Consider the following 24,764-nt stretch of genomic DNA (forward strand, 5'->3'; position numbering starts at 1 on the left):
ACGTCATATAGGCAGTGTTGGCCACTGAATGCCCTTCACAGACTTGTGTCCTTGTTCCTAATGCTACTGTGGAGGGAAAAATGATGTCACATAATAAAAACATATAGGAAAAATAAAAAAAATTAATAGGAGCCAAGCTCCTGAAATCAGCAAGGCAATTCTGGAGACCAGCAGGTGGAATTAGAGCCATTGGTCAACGATTCATCAAAATGGCTGTGCAGGCACTTTTGACTGAACGTAATTACAGCTGCAGAAAATATTTCCCGCCAACAACTGTGGACATTGTGGGTCCACAATGTCCCTGGGTGAGTATCTGCACCCATGCTGGCTACCTACATTCTTTCCTCTTCCATGTACAGTAGAATATAGGGACAGAAGACCCCAGAAACAAACACCAGCCACAAAGGAGACAGGACACATTTAACAAGTTATCCAGTGCCTCCACTTTCTCTGCCCCAATGAGATTCTGGGAGTAGGAGCTGCCACTCCAAGTTGGGCTAGTGAGCAGGGCCAATGCTGCATACTGTTTTCCCTTAGTATTCCAGATTTTCAATATGCTGAGAAAACTGGTCTATTTAGACAATTCATGTATCAAACTAGTGACTTGATTCAGGAGAGTGAGACTGGAGGAAACAATACTCATGAAATTAGTTCTGTAAAGAACTCATCTAGTCTGCTGGAAATATAGGTCTCACCCTACATAGACACAACTCAAGTTTATAGCTTAGGACAAGTGAATCTAATGCGGGGTTGACTTTGTAATGATTCTTTATAGAGAAGAGAGTTTCCTAATTGTCAGAGCAATGTGAAGGAAACAAGACACAGTGGGAAATGATAATATTTCAGACTAGAAAATTGTTCAGTCTGTCCTGAGAGGGATGCACAAGAGGGCAGAGATGATGGGGCCTATGCTTCCCGAGGCAATGCGCAACTTAACAGTGCCCTTGTGGCATTGCAAGGACCCCAAACTCCAGCAGGCTCAGGACAGCCGTGCCTGAAAAGGCAGCATCATCTCATCACTGGAATCCTGGATTTCTCCAAAGTTGGTTTTCTACTTAGATTTTTTTTCCACCTGTATCTCTAATAGACTTGACATGTTTAGCACTGGGCATTAACCTTTATTGGATAGTGGCTAACTGGTTACAAATAGTATCTATATATTGCATTTTGTAAAACATTGCTGGTTGCATCATTTAGTTCTCCTTTCAGGTTAATCATTTACTCATTCAGCAAATATGTATTTGGCTATAACCACACACCCAGCCAGTGTTTGAGACTGTGGGATATACTTAGGATTATATTGTTAATAAATATTCTGTTCTCTTCATGATGCTTACATCACACCACAAAAGAACAAATAAATTAGTAATTAAATAAAACTTCATAAATAAGAGTTAACTATGATGTACTGGGAGCTGATACATACTGATATAGACTATGTGGGGTAAGCAAACTCATGAGGGGAACTGGGAAGGTGTGCTCTGGGATGTGGAGAGAAGAGGTCTTTAGTGAGAAGCATTTGAGTGGGCTTATCAGAGAGAAGGAAAGAGATGAAGAGATACAGAGAAAGGAGAACTGCAAGCCTAAATCACAGCTGTGGAGAAGCCTTGTGGTGGGAAGCACTTGGTTTGATATAGATCTACCACGGAGACAAGGTAGGTAGAGAAGAATGAAAAGAGAGGTGAGGGAGGAAGATAGAATTGGAGGAGAGATTGAGCCCAGTTCTCTGAGGGCCCAAGATCTCACCATGAAGGGTGGAGTTTTCACCAGACTCTAACCCAATTGAGAAGGTCAGTGCAGTGGTACCACTGTCTGGGGCCTGAGAGATGTTGACGATGAACGTGAGCAAGGAAGGGCCAGCTGGGAATCCATAGAGAGAAGGGTTGGGGTGAACGTGCAGGCTGAGATTGCAGCAGCTAAAGATGAAGACTGGCTGGACTCTTCGCCCTTTAGAAAGCAGAGCCACACTGTCACTTCTGAGGGACTAGAGGTGGACAGTGGGATCAAGAACACAGTAAAGGGGTCGCTCAGTCTGAGAAGCTGAAGGAAAGACATTGCCATGCACAAGATATGGGTCATTTTTTTCTGTTTTTAATTAGAGGAGGATTGTACTATGGTAAGGTCTAGGGCTAAGTTTTAGACAGGCTGGGCTTTAAATGCCTATAGAGTTCAAGCCAAGAGCTAAATATAAAAAGTATTGTTTGGGAGAAAGGGTGGGGAAGGTGAGGAAACAGGTACCCATTTAGAGGGTCTTACAGTCAATGGAGTAGAATTCCAGAGAGGATGTTGAGATTATTTCGAAGATTGGAAAGGCAAGGAGACAGATCAAAGCAGGAGAGGCAAGATCTTAGAACACAGAGGATGAAGTCTTCAATGACTCATGTTAGGTTGGTGACTGACATCTTGCTAAGGGGCACTGTGAGATGGTAGAACTTAGGGACACCCCAGAGACATGACTTAGGATCTCCATGGCAGAAAGGTTGGTCCTGGGACTCAGATGTATCAATTGCCTCAGTCCCAGAAAGATGGTTTCCATGACCCTGTGAGTGGCTGGCGATCCCCGGGAGATGTCACATCAGGCCAATCATTGGTCCATTGGCCCAGACTCTATTGATGGGCTAAAGTCCCTTTCTTCCACTCAGATTGTGCACTAAGATGGCTTGTGTGGTCTGTGAACTACACACAGGGACATGTGAAGACATGTCATTTCCTGTCTGTAAATGAGAGATAGAGCAGAGAATTATCTGCACATGATTTTTTAAAATTCTAAAAAGACATGTCAATAACATGATTAGAAGTAATAATGTCGACCATAAAAATATCCATGGAAAAGGAAAACATCTTGCATTTTCAAGTAAAATTAAAGAGGAAGATGAAATTTTTGGTAGACTATTAAGATAAAGGTAACTGCATTTACCAATAATTCCTATAGGGCTGGCATTTCAGAACATGACACTTTGTAACATTTGTTTAACACTTATTTATCAGATACAGATACAGAGAGCAGCGATAGGTAGGGAGCCTTCAATGACCTTTAAGGGTTTTGTTAGAATATACTTGGAAAATAAGACGAATATTATTATCATTTCATCACCATCCTTACATAGTATTTAAGTAAGAGTTAAATTCTGGCTAGTCATCAATGGTAAGCCTTGTAGTGTAACAGAGACTTCAAGGCTCAAGGGAACAGTGCACAAGCATTTGTGGGAGTAACACCCATACACATAAAATAAGTAAATCTTAAGAGAAAATTAAAATATTTTAAAATAAACAATGAATCCAAAGACAAAACGGGGAGATCTAGGAATCAGTGTTGTCGGATTTAGAGTAATGAACTTCAAAATAATTGACAACTGGTTCTAAAATAAAGGGGACAGGGACTGGAAAGATGGCTCAGTGGTTAAAACTGCTTGCTGCTCCAGAGGACTGGAGTCCCATTCCCAGTTCTCAGCACCCATGTTGGGCAGCTCACAAATGTCTGTAATTCCAGCTGCAGGGATCTGGCGCCCTCTTCTGGCCTTGGCCTGCACTTGCATTGATGTAGCATACATATGCACAGACATATACACATTTAAAAAAAACTTTAAACAGAAAAGATAGAAAGTAATTGTCTGTAACGCTAGGAAATACAAACATATAAAGGAATGACTCTGAATATATTCATCTAGAAGGAAGTTTAAGACTAAGTAGGATGAGATAAAACAAAAGAAAGCGAGAGAATAAAATCAAGAAAGGAAAATTTAAAAAGATTCTGAATATGGGTCTCACTAGCACAATATCGGGTTATTATGAAGTCATCTTATTTCTCAGCAAAGCGTTGTGGCACACACCTGCTCCCAGGACACTGAGGCAAGAGCTTGGGGACAGCCTAGGCTATACAGCAAGACTGTGTCTCAAAAACAAAACAAAGAGAAACGAGTAGAACTGATACTCCTAAATCCCATTACATGGAACGTTGAGGCTGAAAGGACAATACATTTAGTTCTAGCTTATTACTGTGAGCATGTACCAAGGAAGAACGAGATGTCTGGCAACGGGGTTTGATGAGCCTGCTGCCGGCTCCGCCATTCGCTCCACATTCACTCCTCAGTGTGTGAACCACCCTGGATCCACTCCCTAGTCCCCACAGGAGAATTTCCACAGAACGGGCCACAGAGCTGCCACGGCTGTGGCTTGTTGAAGCAGAGCACAGCCATGATGGTCATCCACCCAGGACCTCTGTGAAGCACAGCACGTCTGGGTGGTTTCAGCAGTCCTCCCTTCTAACAGTAGCAGCTAGATCAAGGAGACCCCTAGGGGTCCAGTTTCCAGGTCCTGCTTCTGTCATGGGTGGCAAGATAAGAGGAGTTGCGTCACAGACAAAAAAGTAGGGCCTGAGAATGCCGGAGAAGAGATGGCTGAACGTGTAGATGTAAGACCCATTTGTGATGTTGTAGAAGGAGATTTCGCCTGCTTCGTAGTCCAGAAAGATCCCGATGCGGCGAGGTCGCTCATCTTGTACCGTAGGCACCGAGGGAGAAGACAGGACCATGTACTCACTTCCCCTCAGTAGCCACATGGCCCAGAAGCCGTTCTCTGGAGATGGTGTGGTTTCCCCCTTTCTCGGCACCGAGTCTTGGCAAACCCCTAGGCCCCACTCTGCTCCTTCTCCTACGATGACTTCCCAGTAGTGCCTCCCAGAGGAGAAGCCCTGCAGACCCAGGATGCAGGGCCAGGTGTCAAAGCGCTCAGGGTTGCTTGGGACATCCCTCCAGACCTCCGCATCCTGCACACTGCGCAGGTCGGCCGTCAAGAGCAGGCTGGGGTGGGCAGTGGCGGGGTCCAGTTTCACGTCCACTGTGGAGTTTTACCAAGCATGAGAATGAGCAGAAAGGCCTAGTAAAACTTTATGCTTCCCCCTTTCCCCTTCCCTCTTTTCCCCCTTCCCTCCTTTCCCCCCTTCCCTTCTTCCCTCCCTCCCTCCCTCCCTCCCTCCCTCCCTCCCTCCCTCCCTCCCTCCCTCCCTCCCTCCCTCCCATCTACTGTGTGTAGGATGGATCCCAGGGCCTTGCATAGCATCACTGAGCTTCAGTTCCAGCTGGGGAAAACTCAGGCACCACTAAGAACCCTCAAAAGATGACCCTGGCAAAAACCATGATTTGGGTCTCACAGAATTCTGCTGTACACATTGGGACTTGCATTGTCCAGTGACACAGTAAAATCCATTGCTTTATGTGCAAAGGAGAAATAAATAAGCAGGAAAGTACAGAATGTGTGACCTCCAGACCACTAACCACATAGATGTTCCTGGAAGGAGGAGTCTGGCGTAGGGAGGGGTAGGGATGGGGCAGAAGCTGAGCCTCTTCTTCTTGCTCCCTATTCAGCTTTTCTGCCTGCCTGTCCCTCTGTAACTCTTTCACAATTAATGGCAAGTGGTGTTTCACTGTGTTCTGTCAGCAGGCCTCACAAATTAACTGGGTTAATTGACCCGGAGGACAGGAGTCCTAAGAAATTCTGCTGACCACTGACCAATTACAGGTACAGGACAGGACCAGTCAACTGCAATGCTGTTCTTGCAGCCATTTAAAGATGAGTTAACACCACTTCTCCCCAAACAGTTCTATAAACAAAAAGGGGAAGTATGCTATCAAACTCATTCCATTAAGCCAGGATCACCCTAATACCAAGCCCAAAGAGACACACAGCGGAAAACTATAAACTTCCCTGATGAAAATGATGCAGACAATTTCACTCAAATACTTTCAAATCAAATTTAAGAAAACATTAAGAATGCCATATTCCATTGTCATGTTGGTTCAGTAAAAAGTACAAGTAACCCAGCTGTGCTGGCTAGTCTTACGGCAACTTGACACAAGCTAGAGTTATCTAAAAGGAGGAAACTTCAATTGAGAAAATGCCTCCAAAAATCAGTAGTAAGGCATTTTCTTAATTAGTGGTTGATGGGGAAGGGCCCAGTCCACGGTGGAAGGTACCATCTGTGCATTGGTGGTTCTGAGTTCTATAAGAAAGCAGGCTGAACAAGCCAGTAATCAGCAGCCCTCCATGGCCTCTGCATCAGCAGCTGCTTCCAGGTTTCTGTCCTGCTTGAGCTTCTGTCCTGATTTCCTTTGATGGTGAACTGTGATGTGGAAGCACAAGCGGAATAAACCCTTTCCTCCCCAACTTGCCTTTGGTCATGAAATTTGATCACAGCAACAGTAATCCCAACTACCACACTAGCACATAAATGGACCTAAGAACAGAACTCACATGGTCATCTCAACAGATACAGGAAAGACCTTCAATGATACTAACTATCCCTTCATGATGCCAGAACAAAATAAAGTCAGGAACTAACTATCAGCCTCCTTATAACAAATTGGTACATCAACATGGTCAACTAAAACCCACATAAAACCTGAGAAAGCTTGGAAAGGAACTCTAGACACACACAAAAATTTTTAGCTTCATTTTTTCAGGTGGTAGCATGCCACAGTTCCCTTAAGAGAGGTTTTCTTGATTCAGCGGTAGCAGAAAAAAAAAAGCCACATGGTTATGAAATGGCAGCTTCCTGGGCTGTGCTGCCAGCATGAACTCTGGCTCTTTAAGGAGGCTGAGCATTTAAATGGGGTGCATGGGCAGTGTGCTGTAAGTTACTTGGTAGCAGCATGGATCAACTGGTTATCAGAGTTGAGGTGGTGAGAAAGGCTCCTACCTGATAGTCTCGGAGGCAGTGAATGGACTTCTGCCATGTGGGACTGAGCAGAGCAAGCAGGCAGAGCCATATTTTACCTAACAATGCTGCCTCTTAAGTTCATAAGAAGGGCTTAGCATTTTAAGAAGCACTTCTGGTCAGAAAAGGACAGATTCAGATGTAAAAGACCTCTACATGAGACACAATGTGTTTAAAAAAATGTACATAGACTTGGGATAGAGAAGAAAAAGAGTAAAGAGACAGTAAATGTAATATAAAAGAATACAGATAGTCATAAAGGAGTAAGGATAATAAAATAAATATTAAAAAGTAATAGAGTAAAAACATAATATTTGTAAAGATGAAATATACACAGAGAGTCTGGAGTATGTATACTATTGTGTTTTCTTTGAATTTTTTTGACTGTTAAAGAGCTACTTAATGAATGACATTTCATTGTATGGACTGCAAGTTAAACCAACATAAAGGTATCATGACTTCTGAATTTGAGTCTAAGGATATGTTGCTTTGGAAAAGAAGTTCTTCTTTTGATTCCAAGAGGATGAGAACCTATGGAATCCTTCCAGACTAATGTGGTTTGATGAACCAAGACCTCCAAAAGGTCGCTGTAAACATCCCCCAAAACGACTTCCTGCTTTTTGTTGGGCAAAGTAGTTTTTGGGGGTGTTCCCAAATATTGTTTATAAATGTTTCTTTACATTTAAAGGGGGGATATGCTATAGAGATGAATAATTTGCATTTGTATGGATCTTGGTTTATTGATACAAATTTAAGGTTAATTTTGTAACATGTGTATTTCTGATCTTGATTATTATGTTTGTACAGCTCATTTAAAATGTATAATTAAGAAATATAGGTAAATAGGTAATCATCTATAATAGTCAAGCTTGTAGTCATGTTAGTTAGGTTTCCTAGATATATAGAAATATATTTCAGTTAGATAGGTATTCTTCAAATCTTTCAGAGACCTTCAGAATATGTCATTTCAAATGTTTTAAGAACTTAGGACATGATAGTGGGACACATCTGCTCCTGGCAGCATCAATTACTTCAAGAGGAAGATGGGCATCAAAGAGGCTCCTTATGGAGTTTGTTAGCCATTTGGGCAAGAAACTACTCTTGCCTGGACTGCTTGATGGTATGCTGTGTGAACTGGACATGCAAGACCCACAAAGAAATGACTGCTGAACTTGCCTAAAGGTGAGACTGTCCTTCAAAGTTTCTGCTTCATGAAAGAGTCTGCCAGACATTCTGTAGGACACAGAAGAAAGTGACTGATAAACTGCAAATAAAGGTGGAACTGTCTTTGAAATTTCCTGCTTCATGGAAAAGTCTGCTGGATACTATAGGCCAGTAGGCTGAAGATGTGTACCCACAATGTTGCAGAATTTTGGATGACCATCCAGGCAGTGAGATGTCTCTGTCAATTCTAGAGTTTTGGAAGTTGTTTACAATGTACTTCCTGTTTACTTAGGTAATATTATATCCTTCTGGAGTCTTTGATGGAGTCGAAGAATATGTAGCTATAATATAGTTTTCCTTAGTTATGATAAAAAATAAAGTAGACATAAATATTGTAACTGCAATTCTTGCTTGATACCTGTTTTGTTAAATGTATTTTTTTCTGTGTTAATGTTAAAATCTTCCTTTTTATTTAGACAGAAAAGTGGAGGTGGTGTGGGATTCCCCTCTGTATGCTGTGAATACCATTGGTTAATAAAAAAAAACTGTCTTGACCTGTGATCTTGGCCTCTTTTGTCTTGGCAAAAGAGTAGAGCTAGGTGAGGAAAACTAAACTGAATGCTGGGAAGAAAAAGGCAGAGTCAGGGAGAAGCCATGGAACTGCTGCCAGAGACAGACATGCTGAAACTTTGCTGGTAAGCCACTGCCACATGGTCATACACAGATTAATGGTGATGGGTTAAATTAATATGTAAGAGTTAGCCAAAAAGAAGCTAAAGCTAATGGGCCAAGCAGTAATTTAATTAATACAGTTTCTGTTTGGTTATTTTGGGAGTCTGGGCAGCTGGGAAACAAACAAGTGGCCTCCCTACTACAGTTAGAGAAGATAAACTAAAAGTCAGGGAGGGAGGCAAGAATACACACAGTCCTCACTGTGTAGTGCTTGAAGTCTTAGCCAGAGCAATAAAAGCATGGTAAAGAAATAAGAGAACAAATTTGAAGAAAGAAATTAAATTAGTCCTACTTACAAGTGATTAAATCATATATATATAAGACCCTCAGAACTTTTGCAGAAAACTTTAGACATAATAAATACTTTCAGCAAAGCAGTAGGATACAAAACCCACATCAAATATCAGTATATTTTATTCCTACAAACAATGATCTTGGTGATAAAGAAAGAAAAATACCATCCACGACAGCCTCTACAAAGCTGAAATAAGACAAAAAAATAATAATAAAATCCCTCCCAAAACTCCAGGAATGAACCTATCCAAGGAGGGGAAGAACTTCTACAAACAAAACTTTAAAGCAATAAGGGAGGAAATTGAAAGGCACTATCAGAAGATGGGAAGACCTCTCTGCTCACAGATTGGCAGAATTACTATTATGAAAATGGTTATGTTACTAAAACAGTCTGCAGATTACAATGATCCCCAATCGAAATTCCAGTGGAAATCTTAGAAAGAGGAAAAGCATTCTAAAATTCATATGGAAGCACACAGAACACAGAACCCAAGCAATGCTGAGCAAAAAGAACAATGCTGAAAATATCCTAATGCCTGACCTCAAATTATACCACAGAGCCATAGTGACAAAATCAACATAGTGTTGATACAAAATCACTCATGTATGTGGGTCTGCTCTACCTCGACTGCAGGTCAGAGAGCTTAATCCGACTGTTGACAAGAAATCAGACTTAAGGAGTGGCTACAAACAAGATATCTTGACCTAGGGTGTGGTTACTTGGTATTTTGGATGTTAAGATGACCCATAGAGGTGAATTTGCTTCACCTTAACCAAAGGTCAGAGAATCCAAGTCTATTCCTACACCTTCATTTTTAAGACAGAAGATTTGACTCAGGGAGTAGTTGCCTACAGGATACTTGGTCTAAGGTGTGGTCATTTCATGTTCTGCCTAAACAGAATATTTAACTAAAGGATGTAGTTGCTTGATATTCCAAGTACTGAACAAATAATTGTTCTGTTTATCCTTTGTGTCATGTTAAAGCAGTCTTTTGCCTTCTTCACCCCTTTTTGGATTGGGGTATATAAACATATGGAAAATAAACACAGGAATATTCAGTATTCACCAGATTCGCTCCCAGCTCTACCCTAAGTCTGTATTTCTTTGGTATCTCTATACCTCCTACCTAATTTTTCTAATCCACATGCCTCTACCCTGAAACCTGCAAACCCCATTGAGGTGGGACCCTGACAGATGTCACCCCAACGTGTGGCCACAACACATGTAAAGCAGGGAAATAGAAGAGAGAACCCAGGTGTAAACTCACATAGCTACAACCAAATGAATCTCAACAAAAATGCCAGAATCATGCATCGGAAAAATAAAAAGAGTCTCTTCAGCAAATGTTGCTGGGAAACTGGATGCCCACATGCCAAAGAATGAAGCTAGACCTTTATCATTGAGCTGACACAGAAATCAACTCAAAGTAAATCAAAGGCCTTAATCGAAGACACAGGGACTCTGAAATTGGTAATGGGAAATATCTATCATCTGCTCAGATTAGGACATGAAGGCATTTGAGTGAGTCAGAGACAGACAGGAGGGAAGGGGGCCCTAGAGGTTCAGCATGAGCAATGTCCAATGACGCTCATATATAACAAGGTCATAAAGAACCCAGTGCTGGGGATAGAAGGATCCCCAGTGGTTAAGAGCACAGGGGCCTCTTGTAGAGAATCTGGGGTTTTGTTCCCAGCAACTACATTGTGTCACATAACCATCTATAACTCCAGAGATCTGATGTCCTTGTCTTGTCTCTAAGGACACTGTACACACATGGTACAGGCAAAACAACTCATATGGAAAAATAAAAATAAAGAAATCACTTTAAAAAGAAAGAAACCCATTACTTTGCATGCTTACTTAAAAAAAATCAAAACAAAACAAAAACAAATACAACCCCTCTCCCAATAAAACTCTTAAAAATGGAGGCCACAACCTACTTGCTATTGATGGGGTAGGGTAAATGTCAGTCTTGAGGGGTGTACTGCCTGCCTGATTCCATCTCTTGGCTGATCTTGTCAGAAAGGGAACTGGGTTAGATTCCTAGTTGGGGAACCCACTGGGGCATTGTTGGAGGGAAGAATCTAACACATTTTGGTGACAAAAGGTGCTAGGGTCATTGAGAGAATGGGAAAAAGATGATCTTTGCTTCATTAGTCCTTCTCCCTGATGACAAGCACCAGGGCAGAGGTTAAGCTCTGGGTCTCACGGTCCACTCACGACAGCATACTCTCAAATAAGTCTTGCCTCTAGGATCTGGGGCTCTGATTGTTACCACTGAGTGACATCCACAGAGTCGGCTGCATTGAGAGGCTGGCCCAGGCATCAAGGTTCTGTCTACTAATGCGGCATGCTTCTGGTAAGAATAGGCAGCCTTGGGAGCTGAGAGGAAAGGGCGTAGCTAACAGCTGAGTCTGCACACGCACACATCCTAGTCTTGGTTTATCTTTCCTACACATTGTGAGATTTTTACAGGCGACATGGAGAGAGATTGGGAGTTTTTCATTCCCCAGTTCTGGCCCAGACTAACTTCCTTTGACCTCTTCCTGTCTCTTACTCTTTTTGTAAAAGGGAGCGGGGTGGACCTGAGGCCCTGGATGCTTACCTTGGAATTTCTTCAGCATCTCCCTCATCCCAGGGATGTGACACACTGTCTTCAGCTCCAAGGGCACCGCCTCTGGTTCCAGCCGTGTGACAGCTTTGCTTCTGGAAGTGTGCAGAGCCCACAGGAGTCAGTGTGGTCACCAGGGGCCTGCCTCCCCTGCACCAGCCACCCCACACTGATTCAGAAATAAACCATACCTGGTCAAGACTCCTCTCACTCCCTGGAAATGAAAGACACACAGGGATGAGTCAGGCCTCTGACCTCTTCCTGAAGTCAGCCTGGGTGCACAGTAAAGAGTTCAGCAGAAATATTTAAGAGTTGCTAACACCTAAAATGAAGCTTCAGGGAACAGTGAATCCCTGCTCTTTACAGAAAGAAAGGGCTTTAAATAACCAAGAGTCTCGGTGGCAAAATCAGTCACAATCAGAACAGACTCATGCTGCACACGGTTTACATCCATTTCCCCAAAATCCATCACGTTAGCTATTTTCTGAGCCAATAATTCTGCCAATTGATTCTTTTGGTAGAGTTACAAGTTATACTCTGTACTTATTGAAGACAGAATTGAGGGAAAGATATCAAAATATCGGAAGGATTTATTTGAGGTAAATGCACACACAAATGTTACCCTTAATGCCTTTGTAAGTGAATACTAAATGTCTGATTCTTTGATCCATCATACCAAAGCTGATCACTTGATCTGCATTGAAAAGAAGCCATTAATATCTGGTAACACTTTATCTTTTAAAAGTAATGTGTGTGTGTGTGTGTGTGTGTGTGTGTGTGTGTGTGTGAATTACCTGAAATCTAAAGACAGTCAAGATAAAACTTTTTGTAAACACTAAATTGTTTAACGTGTGTCATTTAAGCTTTTTGTTAGTGTGAGCTACCTGGCTCTCTGTGAATCCCTTCAGATTCTCATGTCTTCTGCATCAGCTCTACATTCTTTTAGGAGCAAGCATACCTAGGTGCCGGTATCTGCCTACACCCCAGAAGCTAGCCTCACCTCCAGCAGCCCCAGGGCTGGCCTCTGACTCCTCTCCTCCAGCTCTTCTGCCAGTTCCTTCAGGGCCTTGTTCTGTTGGATCAGCCTATTCCTACTGTCGCGTAGTCTCTGCAGGATCGCCCGCTCTTCCTCTTCCAGCCGCCTCAGTTGCAGCTGCTCCTCCTGGGCCAGAAACCCCCGGTGTTTCTCAAACTCCAGCCTGAAGCGCTGTCTCTGCATCTCCACTTTCTCCTGTGGAGACATACCAACCTGGATCATGGAGGATGTTGAGAGGTGCCACTGGGGGGTGGGGGCTCCTGCTTTCAAGTGTGGGGCAGTAGAGCTAGGGAGGCTCTCGAACTGACTGTTGGCTGTGTTCTAACAGCATGCATAAGCCATTTGTATGGCGGATGGGGGCCTGGCCCAGCAGCAGATTGAGAAAGGTTACTGGACTCAGGACCTTAATTAGACAGAGATTTGAAGGCAAGGATTTCTGGATACAAGCTTCAGTATCATATGTAAAATAGGAGAGAAGTGTGGGGGTGGGAGGTCAGTGCCATCCGCCCATCTGTGAACAGTGTCCAGCCCCCACACAACACTAGTTACTGTTGATTCTACCAGCTACTGTATCTACTAGAAACAGCAATGGAGAGATTAAAGAAACCTGGATTTGTAACTGTGAAAAGCTTGATATTAAGAACAGATGTTCTTTTCAGTGCTCATGTGCATATGTGCGTGCATGCACATATGCACATGTGCACGTGTGCTTGTGTGTTCATGCGTGTATGTGTATATAGAGGTGTATTTATCTGTGAGTACATATGTAGAGCCCAGAGATTTACTCTAGGTATCTCCCTCTATTGTTCTCTCCCTCCCCCTCGTTTCTATGACAGGTTTCTACCCAAGCCCTGCGATCCTTGTTTAGGCTAAGCTGGTCAGCAACTCCCAGGAATCTGCCGGTCTCTGTTCCCCAAACCCTAACACCAAGGTTACAAGCATGCACTGCCACCCAAAATTTTGATGTGAGTGCTGGGGACTCAAATTCAGGTCCTCGTGGTTGCATGACAAGCACGTTAGCCCCTGAGTCATCTCCCTGGCTCTAAATGTCCTTTACTATATGGTAATGGTGTGGCTTACATTTTCTGCACAGCCAAGAAAAAGCTGAGTGCTCCTCAGGCAGGGGCTTGCACATCAGATTTAGATCTTTATCCTGGTTTCCACCTTTCACGTCTAGACTCCTAATGAGATCCAAGGAATAGATTTTGTTATGGGTTATTGTATCTCAGTTTGATTCTTACAAAATTAGTATTTAGGAAACCAGCTGTAAATGAAGGGTAAGAAGCAAATTATCCCCCGAGCATCTACCTCCTGCATTCTCTGCTCTGTTTCTAATGTTTCTTATTTCTTGGTTTCACTGAAGGACAGGATTTTTTCTTTTAGAACCAGCTGTGTTAACATCTCCCTCTCTTAAGACAACACCTTCCTCCAGTGTTCATCTCTCTTTCCACATTTTCTAAACCACTACATTTATAATGTGATGGCTACATTCTAAAGTCAAATAAATCAGAATTTCAAGCCCTGATTTCTGAAAGGTAAGGCTCCTGTTAAATATACACCACACACCCCGATGTGGGAGGCAATGCTCCTGCTGAGGCGGACGGAGAGCAGAGCTGTGGGTCAAACCAGCAGCACCTGAGAGGCGATGGTGAGGAGACACTTCTGCAACCCATCCTCCTCCATTCCATCCTTCTGCCTGTGAAACTTACCGAGACAGGAAGAAGGACCCTGTATTTATTTATTTATCAAACTTTGTTTGCCGGTGTCTCCTGTGGACACATGGCTGACTGTAAACCATGCAGTAGCATTTGTCTTAACAGGAAATCTTGGCATCACATCTATGTTAGCGTAGCCATTAGGGGATCTAGATATGAAGACTAGGGTCTTTGATATGGGACTCTGACTTCCTAGGTCCATGGACGGGCTAAGATCAAGAGAAAGTGACTTGGTTCATAAGCCTGGATATTATTAATTTGAGAATCAATGTTGAACTTCACCCATATTGGACAGTGTGATTGGAATGGAATAAGACTTATCCCAGAAGAAAAATGTAGAAAAAAAAAGTTCTTATAGGGGAAATAATTTGTCTATAAAGGACAACAAAAACAAGAAGGAAATATCTAGAAAAATAAAAAATAATAATAGAGACAGTTATTTGTAGAAGGAGAAAAATAAGAATATAAACTTGGACATCACACAACACAATGTATACATGATAAGCCTATGATTTCTAAGTTTCATATTCTGACACCACTGAGAGTCTGACCTAGCATCTCTGTGACACCGGTGTGGGGAGAATCTTATACACGGTAGCAGGTGTGTCCAGCCCACAGCCACGGGCCGTCTGCGTGTGTGCTGGGGGACAGCTGTAAAAGCAGCCCAACACAGTGTTAGGTCTCAGTGTCCAAAGGATTCGACACCGTTGCTACGGTGTTCAGCAGCATTCCTGACTCTGCCCACTAGGTGGCGGCAGCATGCTACAATTTGTGGCACATCTGGCAAAAACCCAGGTTCAGAAACACTGCATCCACGGGGATGCAAATGAGATGTTTAAGAAAGAAAAGGGGCCGGGCGGTGGTGGCGCACGCCTTTAATCCCAGCACTCGGGAGGCAGAGGCAGGCGGATCTCTGTGAGTTCGAGACCAGCCTGGTCTACAAGAGCTAGTTCCAGGACAGGCTCCAAAGCCACAGAGAAACCCTGTCTCGAAAAAAAAAAAACCAAAAAAAAAAAAAAAAGAAAAAAGAAAGAAAGAAAGAAAGAAAGAAAGAAAGAAAGAAAGAAAGAAAGAAAGAAAGAAAGAAAAGGGGCTGGATGAAGTACAGAAGAGGAATGTGTGGTTGCGTGACTGCAGACGGCTGACTGTCCTTCTGTGTATAGGATGGTTGCTGTTTTCCGTACTCTTGTTAATGTGTTGTGTAGCACTGGTTTTCATTCATCTCACAGATCTGTCTAGGAGTCATGGGCTGAGGTGATGGGCTTTTAGCAGTGAGTTTGCCAGTAAGATTCAGAGAGCAAAGCTACTTACTTATAAGTCAGGTCATATCAACAGGTTGTAAAAGGGGTGGGTTGACCTAGGAGGACACTGTGATGCTTTCTGGGGGAGATAGAGATTCAGGAATTGGAGCACGAGTGTGAGAGAGTTAAAGGTGACAAAATAATGTCTCACATCCTCAGCCTGAAAGCTCCCTGAAGCCACAGCTGTGTCCTCACCTTCCAAATGACAGTCTTCTTCCCCACGTTGGTCTCCTGCATCAGGGCCTCCTCCATGTCCTTCCTCACAAGTTCCAAAGCCGCTCGGAGCATCCTCTGTTTGGGAAGACAACACAAGACCATTGCAGGTGCGCTCTCTCAGGCCTCCAGTTCGCTCAGATGTACAGGACAAAGAGCAGCTCGGGAGTCCCTAACTGACCTAACTCAGTACTCACCAAATTCAGCAGACATGGTCCTAAAAGTGTCTCATCATGTCACTCCTTCCAACAGTAATACAAAATGTCACAACGCGAGGTGAAAGGATATAGTAGCGACGGAATACAGATAATGCCAAATGTGAAAAACAAATGTTTACAGTGAATTCATAAAAACTATGACGCCACAGAGGAATTGCCATCTATTGTTGGCAGATTTAAGTGTGATGGCATTTCTTATTACTTAAGAGCTTTTTATTCTTTTTTACACTTTTCAGTGTGTGTGTGTGTGTGTGTGTGTGTGTGTGTGTGTGTGGTGTGTGTGTGTGTGCCCACAAGAGTGCCAGAGACACATGTGGAGGTCAGAGACAATCTGCAGGAGCCAGCTATCCCTCGATCATGTGGGTTTAGGGATCAAATTCAGATTATGAAGTTGCCAGCAAGTGCCCCTACCAAGGAGTGGAGAGGATGCACCAAAGGCTACATCTCCTTTGGGCAATAGGACCCTGCAGGAGGCACGTGTGTATACCTGGTTACAGAGGGCACACACAAATATGCTTTGGGAAGGAAGATAAATGAACCTCACTGTGAAAGCTACCCAATAAATTCTACACACACACACACACACACACACACAAAGCTTACACCTGAAAGGAGGCCACCATAGCGCTCTGTAAAACGTGCTTTTAAAAGCCTTGGAACTTGTGGGGGTTCCTGACAAGACTACGGTGGGATTTGCTTTGCTGTTGGGACATTTTGCTCTGTCAGCCCCAAGAAACCATGAGCCAGGCCAAGGAGGTGACAAACAGCATGGCAGGCCTGGGGACAACAGTGACAGGGCGGATTCTGCTGGATCTGTGTTTGGTTAGGATAAGAGCTGTGCACTTAGCCTTAGACAGCTGTAACTGGTTGGCTGAGAGGTCTAGATGGTGTTTATTTGGCATTTAACTGAAAAAGAAACTACAGACTCGTTATAGAAAACAGTATCAGAAATGTCTCACTAGCCAAGTTCTGTGCAACATTTTCAGAACTTAAACAGGTAGGATCATAAGTTTTAAATCTGATTAAAAAATAATACCTCATGCCTGAATTTTTTTTCAAAATCAAGAGGAAGCAAGCAATAAAATCAAAAGAGATATTTCCAATGAGTTGAGGAAAATACTCCAATTAATTTTAATTTAGTTTTAATTAATTAATTTTAATTTTAGAGAAAATAAACCAGCCAACATTTTAAGAACGTCACTGCTCCTTCCAACAGCGTGGTTAAGCTTGCCAACGGCAGGAAAACCACACTGGCTTCCCTGGTAGGGTTGTTCAGGAAGTTGAAAACTTAAATGTACTTAAAACGTGTCCAGCAAATTTGGCGGAAGATGAGCGAGCAGGCTTCTGCTGTTGCCGAGATAATTAATACACACAGAGGCTGGAAGCCTTAGGGAGCCCCCTCTTTACAGAAAGCAGCAACTGTGCTCTCAGCAGGAGCGAGCCACCGGCAGCAGGAGGCCCGTTGTTATCAGAGGCTGTGCTTAACAGTTGCCCAGCCTCCGGGTTTCCCAGGGGCAAAAGCCACCGCGGCTCCAGGAAGTGTGAGCTAGGAAGGATGGAGAAGCCAGGGAAGAAAGGAGCTTGGGAGCTACTTAGGAGACTCGGTGACACCTTTTGGATCTGTATGAATATGGCCCTTCACATTCCCAGAGGAGCCTGCCCCAGGGTCTTCCCACTTTCCACAGGGGAACCTGAGCATCGTCTCACCTGGTAGCGGCTGGCAGCCTCCTGCAGCGGCTCGGTGCGGTGGCTCTGGTGCTCAGGGCTAGTGTCACAGACCCAGCACAGCAACGTGTGGTCCTCCTCGCAGAAGCGGCTCAGGTCCTCGCCGTGCCTCGCGCACTGGCGCGTCCCTGGGTGTCCTGTACCCAATCCCAGTTGTCGCACGCTGTCCACCAGACTGGCCAGCTGCCGATTGGGCCTGAAGCTGGCGGGCCTGAAGGGACCCCTGCACTGGGGACAGGCATAGACGCCGCCCTGAGCGCTGTCCGACTTCTCGCAAAACTCGGAGATGCACCGCAGGCAGAAGCTGTGGCCACAATCCACACTTATGGGCTCCTGCAGAAAGTCCAGGCACACGGAGCACCGAGCCTCCTCCCGCAGCCGCTCCCCGGGTGCAGTGGCCATGGCCCTGGCCGGTGGCAGGAGCTCCTGTTGCCCTAGCGGTCTGCACAGAAGGAAGAAAACCCACAAGGAGGGGTGCAAGCTTTGGGGTGTTATCTCCTGGGCTGGGCCAGATCCAGCAGCCAAAAAGAACCACTCGTGGTGACAGCAACAAGTTTAGTAACTGTCACCTCCTAAGAAACCTTTTCTTATTTTTTCTATTTTTTATTTTCCTATTTTTTACTATTCCTCTTCCACTAGTGTTATTTGAGTTCTTTAATGTAATGCAGCATTTACACCATCCTGACTCACATTAGAGGTGATTGAAATAGCACTGTTTTGTGGTGTGGATGGAACCCAGGGCCTCACACAAGCCAGGCAAGTTCTGCCGCTGAGGAACGTCCCCAGTACTCATTTTACCTTTTATTTTGAGACAGGGCTCTATCAAATTTGCCTAGGCTGGTCTTGAATTCACACTGTAGTCTAGGCTGGTTTTGAACTCACTCTGCCACCCAGCCTGACTTTGAATGCTCTGTCTTCCTAGCTCAGTTTCCCAAATAGTTGATGATAGAAGTACACCAAGGCCAACTAAGTTGCCCTGCTGTTGGTTGTTTTATTTATTCTTTTGCTCTTTGGGAGGGGGGGGGACACATAAATACACACATGGAGGCTTAATTCTTACTTATAAATGCCCCATCTTAGCTTGGCTTATTTCTCACCAGCTTTTCTTAACTTAAATTATTCCCATCTAACTTTTGCCTCTGGGGCTTTTCCTTTTCTTACTTCTGTAATCTGACCTTCACTTTTACTTGGCGGATGGCTGTGTGGCTTGATGCCTGGCCCTTCTTTTCTTACTCCTTGGTTAATCTCTCTTTTTCTCCTCCTATTTATTCTCTCCGCCTGTCAACCCCTCCTATCCTTTCTCCTGCCTTGCTATTGGCTGTTCAGTTCTTTATTAGACCAATCAGGTGTTTTAGACAGGCAAAGTAACACAGCTTCACGGAGTTAAACAAATGCAACGTAAAAGAACGCAACCCATCTTTGCATCATTAAACAAATGTTCCACAGCATAAACAAATGTAACACATCTTAAAATCACATTTCCTTCTTTTTGTCTAAATAAAAAATGAAAGGTTTTAACTTTAACACAGTAAAACTACATGCAAAAGGACAATTATCAACTAAGAATTACATTTACAATATCTAGTCCATTTGTATTTAGTATATTCAGAGAAAATACTACATTATCTATATTAGTGAGTCCAAAGTTTTATACCTAACTTACTTTCTAACATAACTAAATAAAACCTGAAACTCTAATTATTTAGTGTTTAGCTCCACCAAAGACCCTAGAAGGAGTTACTATTACCTAACAACAGAGACATTTGGCTGCCTGGAGTCACCCAAAGTTCCTCTGCAATATTGTGGCATCCATCTTCAGCCTACAGGCCTAGAGTATCTGGCAGACCTTTCCAATGAAGCAGGAAATTTGAAGGACTGTTCTACCTTGTTCAGGAAAAATTCAGCAGTCACTTTCCTGCGGGTTCTGTATGTCCAGTCTGCATAGCACACAGTCAAGCAGTCAAAACAAAAGCAGTTTCTTGTCCAAATGGCTAATCATGGGAAAACAAACCCCTATGGAGTTTCTTCAATGCCCATCATCCTTTTATGAAGTAAATTGGTGCTGCCAGAAACAGATGTGTCTCATTGTCATGAAAACCCCTAAGTTAAGAAAACATTTAAATACAATATCTTATAGATCTTTGAAGTGTTTGAAAAACATTTATCAATCTAAACTATGTCTCTGTGTGATCTAGAAAGCATACCTAACACATCTACAAATTTGATTGTTATCAGTGACTAACTACTAACCTGTGATTCTTGATTATCCTAATCATAAGGAAAGGTGTAACTCCAAAACTTGAGATTTCCTACTTTCAGAAAAAAAAAATGACCACTTGAAGGGAAGATGTGTGGAATGGCATGGATGATAATGACAGGGATGTGGCCCAGCATGGATGGGAACAGTAGAATGGATGCCCTCCTGCCCAAGGAGGACAGAAGAGGACATAGGATCCCCTGAAGCTAGAGTTACAGGTGCTTGTGAGCCACCTGACGTGGTGCCAGGAATGGAACTCATGCCCTCTGCAAGACCTCTTGATTTCTGAGTCCTCTCTTCAGCCTCTGGGATAAACAAATCCAGCCCATGAAAGCTGCCTCCTCTTGGGACTGAGTCATAACACATCCCCTATGAAACCACTTTACTCCAAGCCTCAGTATCCCCCATTCAACAGGTGCAAGTGGTGGCTGGCATGCTTCTGCCACATCCATCCATACGTCCCATCCCCAGCATGCACATATTTGTTGGGAGTCTAGAGTCTCAGAGGCAGTACTGGGGACTAAGGCACAAGGAGAAGGCTGGAAATTGAACCCCATCCCTCCAGAAACCCTGTGCTCAGTTGGTGGAGACCTACTCAGAATCAGCAAACAAGGACAGGCACTGATCCTGTGGGAGCATGGCACAGGACTCCACCATGAAGCTCCGGTGGTTGGACCTCAAAGTTCTCTGAACTAACAGGGGAAAGGTGAGGGCAAGCTGGCAACAGAAAGCCCCTGTTCCAGGCTGTGTGGCCCCAAAGTGTCCCAGGCAGAAGGGCTGACCATTTCCAAATAATTAAGAAGTTTCCAGTAGCAGACAAGCTGGCAAGGAGCGGCCAGGCTGGTGACTCAGGACCTGGCAGAGCTTCATCATGAGATGAATCTTGGCTTGGAGCTTTGGTGGGGTAAAGGGTCAAAGTGCTTTTGGGGTCAGCTGTCTCGGGGTTAAGTGGATAATTGAAATGGATTCTTCAGAGCCAACTGCAGAAAACATTTAAGATGTGACATCAGGGAAAAAAAGGGGGCAAATGGCTCAGGGAAAGCAAAATAGATCTTGAATACAGAACAAGTGACTTGGGGCAGATTGTGCCCGTGTCTTATGCTGTATTTCACCTCACAGCCAAGGATGATGGTGCTTAAGTCTCTCTCTCTCTCTCTCTCTCTCTCTCTCTCTCTCTCTCTCTCTCATAAATAGGTACCACCATGCTTGAAAGAGGTTACCATATAGTAATTATTTATGACTGAAGAAAAATAATAGAAATTGGAATACAAAGAAAAGGACAGATCATCATGTAGCTGTGTTCGTACTGGGAGGTTTCTTGCCAACTTCTTTACCCCCGGAACATTACAGAATAATGGAAGCATACGGCTACTCATCAAACACCAGCAGAATAAATAAGAAAGTGGACCAACAGAATTAAGAGTCTATCACAGATGCTCTATAGGGGAGAGTTCAATCTGTGCTTTTCTACAGAGCACACAGATGTCCTTGTGTCTCCATTGCTCAGACAGATGCTGCAGCATCGTCCTAATTGACCAAATAGGGTAGCCTCACCTGAAGCCAGGCTTCCATACCTAGTATGCTAATGTGAGGGGCGATATGCTTTGGGTGGGGGTGAGGGTGGGCATCGGGGCCGGCGACCTCTCTGCTGTTTTACAGTAACTGTACTTAAACTGGTTTCCCTCCAGCATTTGTAGCTAGGACCGAGGATAGATAGATAGATAGACAGACAGACAGACAGACAAACAGACAGACAGATAGATGATTGATAGATAGATAGATAGTGTGTGTGTGTGTGTGTGTGTGTGTGTGTGTGTGTAGACATATGTGTACCACGGTGCACAATATCATACAGAGGTCAGAGGACAACTTGTAAGAGTGTTTCCACCATGTGCGTTTAGGGCCTCAAACCCAGGTTATCGGGCTTGACAGCAAGCACCTTTAGCCACTGAGCCACCTCACTGGCCCCAGTGTTCCCGAAATGACACCAAATTCCATTATGGATACAGAAATGAGATGAATTGTAACATAAGAGCCATGTGTGAGAACACTTCCCCGGCACTTTCTAGCTCTCTGGGGAAGAGAGGATCTAATTGGAATTTGTACTTTCTCGGGGTCTTTTCTTTCTGATGCAGTACCTGCTTCCATGCAGCCCAGCTGTGCCTAAAGACCCACTCTGCCCTCCCTGCTCCCTGCAGCCCACAAGCTGGCTCATGGTCAGGCTGCCTGGGTGGATCCAAGTCTTATTTCAGCCTGCCTTTCTCTTGACCCCTCCTCTCCACCTGGGTTCTGTCTTCTCTGACGTTTAATTAGTTCAGTGACATCTGTACCCCAAGTATCTTCTTCACTCGTTTGGGTCCTTGGTCTGGTTTCCACTGCTTCAGAACATCGTGGGTTCTTCGCAATGTGCCACGTCCCAGTGCGTCTTGGTTTCACCTTTGTACCACTAGAGGGAGCCACAGCCCAGGGCTCAACCCAGTCCCCTAGTCTGTGTGCTCCTGAGTAGCTGGCCTTTCTCTCTCCCTCTGCCTCTCCCTCCTCCTCCCTCTTTCTCCATCTCCATCTCCCCCTCCTTTCCTCCCTCTCTTGCTCCCGCGCCTGCCCCCCCCCCTCTCTCTCTCTCTCTCTCTCTCTCTCTCCCTTTTCCTCCCTCCCTCTTCCCCATCTCTCAACCGCAGAACTCAGGAGCATCAGCCACTGACTCAGCAAGTCCTCTCCTGCTTGTTCTACTTTTAGGACTTCAGTTTGTTTGCATTTAAGCAATTGTGTCCTACATTTTTCTCCTAATTTCAAAAATTGTGACAGATGTACGTTACAAAATGTACAACTTTAAATGTACTTAAATGTTAATATTTAAAATTTGAATTTTAAGTGTACAGTTTAAAATGTAAGTGTATATTGGTCAATGCCATGGAAGATATTTATAATGTATTGGTTTTCTCTAAAGCTTCTCCCCTCTTTTCCAACAAAAGGAAGCTCCGTGCCCACTAAACAATAAGCTCCTCTCCCCACCCCACTGTTCTTCCGGCGCTTCTGATGACTACAGATTACTTTGCTAAAGGGGACCCAGATATTTGTCATTTTTGTGACTGAATAATCTCACTTAGCTCACCCTGAGCCCTCATTCACAAAGTGACCTCCTGTGGTCTGTCCCCTCCCCCTCCACCAACTAGTCCAAATAAGGAGCCCTTCACCATCCTTTCTGTTTTATAGAAACCAGGGGGAAAAAAGTCCTTCCATCTAAAACAACTTCCCAACGTGGGCTAGAAGCAAGAGTGAAATTAGGAGAGACCTCAGAGGATGTTTGAATGTGGTGTCTCTGACAAGATGCAACATTCTTCAAAGAAACAAGACAAAAATCAGCCCCACAAAAGATCACAGAGTACAATGTAAATTTATTTTTTGGCCTTTAGAAATAAAATTTCTTCAGAATTTTTTGGTTGTGAAATTTGTCTGGAAAGCAGATCTTCACAGAAGATTGCGGTGATAGGGAGCACCAGCCCAAAGAGTCGTGCCCCCAAACTCCCCAGCTCCCTGTGGAGAAGGAGGCTCTCTCCATACACCTGATCCACCACTCTGATTTGGGAACTGATGTCTGGTCTCTGAGTATTTCTTACTGGCTCCAGACCACCTGGCAGTCCCGGTATCTCCTGAAGAGCTGACAAGTATTTGTGTTCTTGGTGGAGCGAGTTTGATTGCACTATGGCAGCATCTGAGATTCCCAGAATGTTCCTCAGAGTTCCATAGTGAAAGACAGCATCTTCAAAACTGAGGTAGACCCGGGTTGGCACCCAGTGCTCTGCTAAGCCCTTCAAGGACCCCGGTGAGTCACCCAACCCTCTGCCTCCACCCTCTGCGGCTTGCATACGGATATTTGTTGGGAGCAGTGAGACCCCAGATCCTGAATTTTTTGTAATCCCCTGATCTGAGTGCCTACAGCTGCTCTGAGCACGAGACCTTCAGGAGTTCCTGATGGCAGGAGAGTGGTTTCTGGTGGGTTTGGCTGGGGCGTGGCTATCTCTATATAATCTGCCCCTGAACACAATAAAGGGGGCATTCTTGGGGAATTCAAGGATGACCCGTGTCGCTGTCTTTCTGTCTGTCTGTGTTTGTGTATTTTAACCTCCTGCCCCTTGCCCGAATCTCGCGAACTGGGTAAAAACGGATCGAATGCAGACACGGGGGTGTGGTACGCGGCAGGTATTGTGGATAGAGATGGGGATTCTAAACTGTACCAGCAGCTGCTCCCAGACCTGGCTCCACAGGGGGAGAAGGAAAGGAAGCAGGACCTTTGGGGAACACATCCAGTTGTCTGCAGGGTCTAATTGTTCTGAAGTTCTCTCTTCTCCATTGTGAATTCAACATGGAGTATTCAAAAGCTAGACTTTCTAATTATGTACCAATTGGCTCATGAAAACAATAGCAAATTATCTGTTATTTCAAGATGTGACTGTCTTGAGGGGAGCAGCTGTTGACTCCTAGATTAGCATTTTTCGTCTATGGATCTTTGGTTTTAATTAATCAGTGGTTTAATTCATTTGCTTGATTTCAGCGAACAGTTCTAAGATGATAGCAGACCTTTTGCCCTAGCCTGCTCTTGGAACACAAGCAAATACCAATAGAATTCCAGTGTCGTCTATTACTCTGGAAGAAGCTGCAAGGCAGTGTTGGAGACAGAAATACATCCACAGCGCAGCAACGGGGTCGAGCTGCTGCCGAATCCCTTAGAGAAAAGACAAAACAGGCAAATATGCTGGAAGATAATTCTCCCAACAACCAATCTGA

The 24,764-nt window shown here is 44.2% G+C and overlaps 1 protein-coding gene across 1 annotated transcript; it reads right to left on the minus strand.

Moving 5' to 3' along the window:
* Window positions 1-4,246: 4,246 nt before the first annotated feature.
* Trim58 (tripartite motif containing 58) lies at window positions 4,247-18,124 on the minus strand. Its single transcript, XM_038325409.1, has 6 exons — window positions 17,705-18,124; window positions 15,762-15,857; window positions 12,515-12,745; window positions 11,706-11,728; window positions 11,509-11,609; window positions 4,247-4,836 (listed from the first exon to the last, which is right to left on the minus strand). Exons 1-6 carry the CDS (start codon window positions 18,122-18,124, stop codon window positions 4,247-4,249), a joined length of 1,461 nt encoding a protein of 486 aa, XP_038181337.1.
* Window positions 18,125-24,764: the final 6,640 nt, after the last annotated feature.

This window comes from Arvicola amphibius, chromosome 4 (genome assembly GCF_903992535.2).
Source record: "Arvicola amphibius chromosome 4, mArvAmp1.2, whole genome shotgun sequence".
Taxonomy (NCBI): Eukaryota; Metazoa; Chordata; class Mammalia; order Rodentia; family Cricetidae; genus Arvicola; species Arvicola amphibius.

Excerpts from the sequence above, each read along its gene's own strand:
- Trim58 (XM_038325409.1), bottom strand. The coding sequence starts at position 18,124 with ATGGCCACTGCACCCGGGGAGCGGCTGCGGGAGGAGGCTCGGTGCTCC. Across the intron at positions 15,858-17,704 it reads AGGCTGCCAGCCGCTACCAG|AGGATGCTCCGAGCGGCTTT; the intron begins GTGAGACGATGC and ends CTTCCCAAACAG. Across the intron at positions 11,729-12,514 it reads CAGCCCTGGGGCTGCTGGAG|GGAGTGAGAGGAGTCTTGAC; the intron begins GTGAGGCTAGCT and ends TTTCATTTCCAG.